Here is a 7,522-nt window from a genome sequence, read left to right as displayed (position 1 = left end):
GGAGACAGGTGCTGGAAGACCATTGGTCTCAGTTTTCCAGAGAGAGGCCAATTAGAGCGAGAATAGAGGATCGCAGCGGCCAATGGGCGGCGCCTCTGGGGGAGGGAGCAGGGAGACGAGGAAATTCTGTCACCGCCGTTAATACGCACGTGGAGGTTTGTTAAAGATATATAAGGACTGCTGCCGCCCAAGCTGGGGTCGGGGGATGAGCCGATGGGAGCTTGGGGATAGTAGTCAATATTAAGTGGCTGGCTCCTGGTAGGTGCCTAAAAGCGAGCCTAGTGCAGGAAGTACTCCCTGGATGGGAGGCTGGTGGCCTGGGAAAGACAAATGGAAATTAGAATTAGGGGCCAGACCCTGAGGCAAGATGATGAGGGGACACAGAGAAAGGGGCCATCTGGGTGAAGGGAAGAAATCGGGGCTCGAGAGTGGGAGAGGTTGAAGTAATTTGTGATCCCTCCAAATAGGTGCTGTATGTGGTTTTTTTGTGGGGGAGGTGCAACTCTGGGGCTTGGGTAGGTGAAATGGGCTTAGGAAGAGACTGTGGGGTGAGGAGGAAGACAGCTGAATGGGAAAGGACAAGGGGGAAAGTTAGGATCAAGCTATTCCCAGACCAGAGCCATATTCCTCTTCTAGCTCTGAACCCCCTCTCTCCAGCCTCTTTGCTTTCACCTCAGGTCAGAGCATGCTGCTCCCTTTGCTCATGGCTTCCCCTTTCCTGCTGCAGTAGAGTAGTCAGTGTTCAGATAGATGGGAAGGTTGCCACTGCCCCACCTCTCCTGGGCCTTCCACATCTTTTCTGCCCCCCCCCCGCCTTTTTAAAAAGATGTTATTTATTTATTCATTTATTTATAGAAAGAGGGGAAGGAAGACAGAGAAACATCAATGTGTGGTTACCTCTTGAGCACCCCCAACTGGGGACCTGGGGGCAACCCAGGCATGTGCCCTGACTGGGAATCGAACTGGTGACTCTTTGGTTTGCAGGCCGGAGCTCATTCCACTGAGCCACACCAGCCAGGGCTGAGTTTCCCCTTTTTCACATGTAAGTGGCTGTGCAAAGCCATTTCCAGGATGTCAGATGCAAGGCTGAGACATGGGAAACCTGCAAGTGCCCATTCCAGCTTTGACCTGGCTGGGGCAGACATGGGTCAAGGCCTCTCTGTAGTCCTGGTTTCTACCATCATCAGGAAGGTGAGCTACAAGAGCCGACTAGGCAGGCACCTCAGGACTGTGTCAGGTAAGGGAGCTGCCTGCTCTGCCCAGGTGTCTGCATTACAGCTAGGCTTCATAAGGCCCAGCATTAGACACCTATCACCCTTTAGCCTGTGCACTAGCTTGTGCCAAATAGAATCTGGAGGACAAATTTTCTGCAAAAAAATAATACCTGTCTCAAGGCTTAATAATGTTGATCTATGGATTCTCCGCTGGTTGGAATTGTTTGCTGCATTGATTTCCTCCATCAGCGTGATTGAAAGAGAGTGGACTGGACTTTCTTTCTTGTTGACACTGTCCTTCCACAGATGAACGTTACTGCCCTCCCCTCCTCCCAAGCACCTGCACTTTAATCTGTATATGTAGTAATCAGTGCCCTTCAACTCAGACGGTTTCGTTCATGGGTCTGTACCCTCAGCACTCCTGGGCTGCGCTACCCTGGGTCCAGGATCCCAGGGCGCCAAGTCAAGGACCGTTTGAGGGGTTTGCTTCAAAGCCAAGAGCTCAGTACAGTTGACCCTTGAACAATGCGAGGGTTAGAGCCGCTGACCCCTCCCCAGATGAAAATTCCCATATAACTTTTGACTCCCCCAGAACTCAACTACGAGTAAGTAGCCAGCCTACTCTTGACCAGAAGCTTTACCAATAACATAAACAGTTGATTACCACGTATGAGGAGGGACCCCAAAAAACTCTGGAATTTATTTATAAAAAATTGTGTATTTATTCTCACATGTTTAAGCTTCAGTTACGTTCAAAGTGAGCTCCATTCGATGCAATACACCTATCAAGAGTTTTTTCCACTGCTCACAACAGTTTTTGAACTGGTTGATTTTGATGGCTTTTAGGCTTCTGCTGTTTTTGTTTCACTTCTTCCACATCGGCGAAACGTTTCCCTTTGTTGACTTTTTTCATCTGGGGAAACAAAAAAGGCTGGGGCAAGATTGGGTGAATGGGGGGTGGGGCACAGGGGGTCATGTCAGTTTTAGTCAAAAAGTGCTGAACACTCAGCCAGTGTGGGCAGATGCACTCATAAATCAGCCATCATGAAATGGGCAGCCTCATTGAAAGAAAGAGTCTTCAAGAAAAAAAAAAATTCACTGAAGCCGAACGCAGCCTCTCACAACAACGCCACCTGGTACACTGATACAGAGGAATTCCTATAACACCCCTTAGTGGGGGAAACCTGTACTACAAGGGGCCTGCCCTCCAGAAGATAATTCCGGTTTTTGGAGGGGGCTTCCCCTCATATTTTATATATTACATGAAAAAAGTAAAAGAAAATTTTATCGAGAAGAGCATAAATAAGAGAAAATACATAAACAATATTGAAAAAAAAATCCGTGTATCAGTGGACCCATGCAGTTCAAAGCCATGTTGTTCAAGGGTCCACTGTATAGATATGTATTCATTCAGTTGACATTTGTTAAAGACTTCTTTCGGACCAGCTACAGAACTAGGTCTGAGCACATGAAGATGAGGATGGCGTGGTTCCGGCCCACAGGGATTTGTAGTCTGTAGGGGTGAACTCAGGACATGCAGAAGGGTGGGTACTCGGTGCTCTGCCAACAGATGCCTGCATCCCGAGTAGGGTTATCAGAGGGCCCAGAAGAGGGATGCAGAGGAGGCTGACTTTTACTCGAGTGTCTTGCCTGTGGTTATGTGGTTGATCCCTCACACGAGCCTTGCATGTATGTGCTCATGGGTCACTTTGCAAATACATCCCGTGGTTTTCATACACGTTCCCCATTAGAAGCTCCTTCGTGGGATCAACCATGTTACTAACTTTCTATGGCTCCTTCTCAACATGCCAGCCAGGAAATGCTAGTCTGTCATGTTTATGCATAAACTGTTTTGTTACGCCTCTCTGTACTCTGTAGCCAGGTGCTAGGTATTGTGAGTGGTACTTGGGAATGGTTTGCACCTGGTGAGAGCCAGGCCAAGTGTCCTTGTTGGCTGGAGGGATGTTAAGCTTTCCCAGGCTGAGTGAGGTCTTAAGGCATCAGTCTTAGTCCGGGCACTGGCTGCCTTGGTAATCAGAGTGTGAGCCACAGGCAGAGGAAGGAGGCCTGATGGCGGGTTCCCAGGTAGGCCCAAAGGGGATGACCTGGCGGCTTCTTCGTTTCATTGAGAAATCTGGTCGGTCCTTGCTTTTGGCCTGCCCTGTGGTCATTTCCCATTTCCTCTTGCCCGGGATCCCGATGAACAAGTAGGTGTGTGACTCTCCTCTCCAGCCCCGACTCTGCCATTTCCCACCATGGTCTGCTTTCTTTTCACCCACCCCCCTGTTCTTTATTCCCACCTCTTCTACTCCCTGACAACCCGTTCCCTAGGAAACCCAGCTGCCGCCTGTCCTGAGATGACTGTAGTTCTTTTAGTGGCTTTATCCCAGCCCCAAAGACCTTGGTCAGGTCATAAGAGGTCTCTGTCCTGAGACAGTGTCTCACCCCGGGCTAGGTCCTCTGGCCCCTGCCACAGTGTACGCCACAGCCACATGCACGAGCCAGGACCCCTGATGGGCCCAGGCACCTGGGATGCTGCAGGTGGCTCCCGTCATAGTACTCGTGTGGGGCCTTGAAGTGCCCTGAAAATGTGATTGTAAAAATGGGCTGAGTTGTTTGAAGGAAGCCTGAGTTCTATTTGCTGAGTTTTTGGTTTTTGTGGGTTTTTTAAGATTTTATTTATTTTTAAAGAGAATGGCAGGGAGGGAGAAAGAGAGGGAGAGAAACATCAATGTGTGATTGCCTGTCACGTGCCCCTCCACTGGGGACCTGGCCCACAACCCAGGCATGTGCCCTGGCTGGGAATCAGACCTGTGACCCTTTGGTTCGCAGGCCAGCACTCAACCCACTGAGCCACACCAGCCAGGGCTGGGTTTTTTTTTAAAAGGTACTTTGCCTGGATTTACCTTCAGTATGGGGGGAACTTCCTCAGCCCCTTTTCCTTCTATCTTGTAATCCTAGGATCTTGGATCAAAGAGCTGCTGTGTTGAGCATCACTGAGCAGACGGGATGGGGCAGGGAGGTGGCTTTGGAGCACATGACCCTGAGGAGAGAACTTGGGCTGCATGGCCCCACACTCAAGCTGCTGGCGATAGCCTGCCCCCAAATTTCAGCCAGGGCTCATCAGGTGTCCTGGGAGGGGGCTCTGGCCTGGGGTGAGCTTGGGTGGCATCGCACTCACAGTCCCCACCCCTTGCAACTCACAAGTCAATTAGGGGACGGGTTACAGCAGATGAGGGCGGATTTGCCACCATTCTGCCCTCATGCCATCTCCTGGGCTAGGCAGAATACCTTCTCTGCCCCCTTTCTAATTCAAGCAGCCCATGGCAGGCGGAGATGGCCAGGCTTCCCTTTTGAACCCATCTCACCAGAGAGGGAAATCCCGAGTGTCAGCACTCAGTCCTGCCCACTGGGGGCCGGCACCCTCACCCTTTCCAGAGGAGGCCAAGGAGTCAGGTCAATTTCCGCAGTTGAAGCAGATGACTTGGAATCAGCTCTCAGGAAAGCCACTGGGGAACACGTGGGAGAAAGAGGTCGATATTCCCCTTCTCTCCGCCAGTCCCGATTCCGAACTCAGCATGGCAGTTTCCCAGTCGCACAATCCACGTGTGAGGAAGAGAGAAATCCTTCTGCCTCCCCCTGCCAGTGCAGTGATAAGATGTAGGGCTGATGGGCTGGTTAAGAGGTGTCTATGCCAGGGTAGATTCAGCTGTTGGTCTGGTATCACCCAAAGGACCTAAGTATGGGTAGGACGGGTCTTGGGCCTTCCTGCCTGTTAATGAAGATGTGATCGGGGCAGAGAATCTGTGACCCATCTGAGATCCATCTCCCTTTTCTGTCTTTAGCTGGTGTGAGAGTGGACTGACTTTAAGGAAAAGCTGTTTGCTTGCAAACGCAAGGCACTGGTGACAAAAGAAGGACCAACGGAATGGAAAGCCCACGAAGAGCCCTGTGGCTCCGTCCAGCACTTGACCCTGGGAGTGTCTTGCCAGGTGAGTAAGAGGCATCGGGACAGTAGGGAGAGCATGCGCTGTTCCCCTCTGCTTGGGAACAACTGGCTTCTCCCTGCAGCCGATGCTGTCAGCCCCCACCGGCATACTGAGCTAGCTCCAGTTTCACTCTGCAAAACTTCACAACCCTGACCTCCTGAATGGCTCTGCTCCCCCCCAGACTCCGCACCATGGCACACCTGCAGCACTTGCTGAAATCAGCTTGCCGCTCTCCCTGGTGCTGGGGTGAGGGGCAGAAGAAAAGCAGAATCTCTTGGGTAGAGATGGATTCCTGGCCCGGCACTCCGCCCTGGGAAGGGATCTTGGCCCTTAAGAAATTCATTTTCTCCAGACGTCTTGGCCTTCTGGAAGTGACCGAGCCAAGCCCCTCCGGCTGTCTCTCCCAAGCTCCTTGCTAGCAGGCTCTGAGACCAAAGCCTCTGTCCGGGGTTACAGTGGAGTGGAAGTAGTCTACTGGTAAGGGAGTCACCACTGTGACCTGAGTCTAAGCATGTGCCTGCTGTGATCTGTCTCGTAGAACAACCAAGCAGGGACACCTCCTCTAGGCCCTGTCCCCCGGAGGCCCTACCCAGGTGCTCCAGGAGGTGTTGCTAGGGCCCCTTTCTGGTCAGGAGAGCAAGGCCCTGCCTTGGTCCCAGGGCAGGTCGCTCTGGGAGACCAGGGTTCCCTCCCCAGAACCCCCTCTCCGAGCCCTCTTGAGGTCAAAGACAAAGGAAGCTGCGCTGCCAAGTTGCAGATTTTGCCTCAGGCAACTAAATTTATTAGCAAGAAAAAATTTTGTCAGCCCAATGCTGAACAAAGTACATCGTTAATAAAGAATAACAAATCTGTCAATCATAAAACATACCTCAAGCAGTTACAACTAAAAATAAAGTTGGATTTTGTTTAATTTAAAAGCCTCAAAAATAACAAGCAATATGTTTTTAAACATGTAGTAGACACAATTGTCTATTATACAATATACACTGTACACAACTAGAGCTTGGGCCAGTAGGGCTGGGGGAGATGAAGGGAGAGCGGCAGGTTCGGGATGTGAATTCAAATTCGAGTTGAAATGCTGTGTCATTTAGAAAAGAGAATTGCTAGAGTGAGAAAAAAATCCATATGCTCATCATTGCCCCCCAAACCCTAAACTGAAAGCAGGCATGGGGGAGGTGAGTAACAAGGACAGGAAGGAAGGAACAATTAAATAAAACTTCTTTAAAGCACACACAATACACAGTGTTCATTATCTGAAGTAGAGTATAAGGCAACGTTCTCCATAGAAAAGGGGGTCAGGGAGTCCGTGGGTAGCTTTATCTTTAAATAGAAAGTTGGAATGTGCTGGAGAAGAGTCGTGGCGGGGCTGGGGCCTGTGGAGCGAAGGCGGCCTCTTGGGTGCCTCAGGAGGTGGGTGGATGCCAGCGGTGCCCTGGGTGCAGGGCCCGGGGCATCCGAGGTGGCTGGGGGGCCAAGGAGGTGCAGGAGAGAGGGGCATGGCACAATGATGCAACTCGGGCAGTGTTGGGGGGTGGGGGCTCACTTTGCTCCTCGACGGAGTGAAATTCATGTTTTTCCTTTGGAAATAAAGGTTCCCACTCGTCCTGGTTTAGAACGTCTCATTGGGCATAGCCAGTGTCCACGGTCTGGTGAGAGCGAAGGGCCAGGCAGAGCCAAGGGGCTTCAGAAGGAGGCGAGTATGGGGCAGCAGAGCCCCTTCCTGGGGGACAGTTGCAAAACAGGAGGGAGGGGCTGAGGGCGGGCCCAGGGCAGCGGTGGGCCTCCTTGCCACCAGGGGCCCGGGCAGGGTGCCAGGGGGACCGCATCTCCGAGGCTTCCCGCCTCTGTGGGCCTTACAAGTTCTTTGTAACCAGGTGGGTCTTGTAATGTTTGGTGAGGTGGTCACTCCTCATGAAGCGCTTCTGACACTGGGCACACTCGAAGCGCTTGTCCCCTGGGAAGAGGAAACGCCCGTCACTCACAGAGCCCATTCACAGATGTTATCCCAGCCCCCCAGAAGGAGAAGCACACATGACATGAAGCTTGTGATGTCAAAAATAACAGTGATTGGACATCAACGAGTAAAAATAGTGAAACAATTTCAGGAAATTATAGTAGGAAAGGTGGTGTGGGAAAGCAATTAAGAGAATGGACTTAGGAGCCAGAGGGCCTGCGTCTGAACCTGCCTCCACTGGTCACTAGCTGCACGAGCCAGCCCCCTCGCTATGCCTCTGTAAAATGGGCATAAATCAAAGCGTCCTCCCCACAGAGTTGTACGAGGATAAAACCAGTCGATCTGTGAACGGTGCAGTCCAGCGC

The 7,522-nt window shown here is 51.5% G+C and overlaps 1 protein-coding gene and 1 long non-coding RNA gene across 3 annotated transcripts in view; one reads left to right on the top strand and one right to left on the bottom strand.

Annotated features, from left to right (window-relative positions):
• The first annotated feature begins 56 nt into the window (after positions 1 to 56).
• LOC123477927 (uncharacterized) overlaps positions 57 to 7,522 on the top strand; it is an 11,844-nt gene continuing 4,378 nt past the window's right edge. Inside the window, exons 1-2 of the long non-coding RNA XR_006652963.2 lie at positions 57 to 155; positions 5,060 to 5,206. This is a non-coding gene — a long non-coding RNA (uncharacterized lncRNA). The remainder of the gene's footprint in view (positions 156 to 5,059; positions 5,207 to 7,522) is intronic.
• The window catches only part of SP2 (Sp2 transcription factor), a 25,207-nt gene continuing 23,643 nt past the window's right edge, over positions 5,959 to 7,522 (bottom strand). For both annotated transcript variants that reach the window (XM_024573160.3, XM_045182099.2), the window contains exon 7: positions 5,959 to 7,157. In XM_024573160.3, coding sequence (XP_024428928.2) covers positions 7,057 to 7,157 — 101 coding nt within the window. In that variant the 3' untranslated portion in view covers positions 5,959 to 7,056. The remainder of the gene's footprint in view (positions 7,158 to 7,522) is intronic.

This window comes from Desmodus rotundus, chromosome 9 (genome assembly GCF_022682495.2).
Source record: "Desmodus rotundus isolate HL8 chromosome 9, HLdesRot8A.1, whole genome shotgun sequence".
Lineage (NCBI taxonomy): Eukaryota > Metazoa > Chordata > Mammalia > Chiroptera > Phyllostomidae > Desmodus > Desmodus rotundus.
The sequence above is the reverse complement of the archived record's forward strand: the minus strand, read 5'-3'. Positions and strand labels throughout refer to the sequence as shown.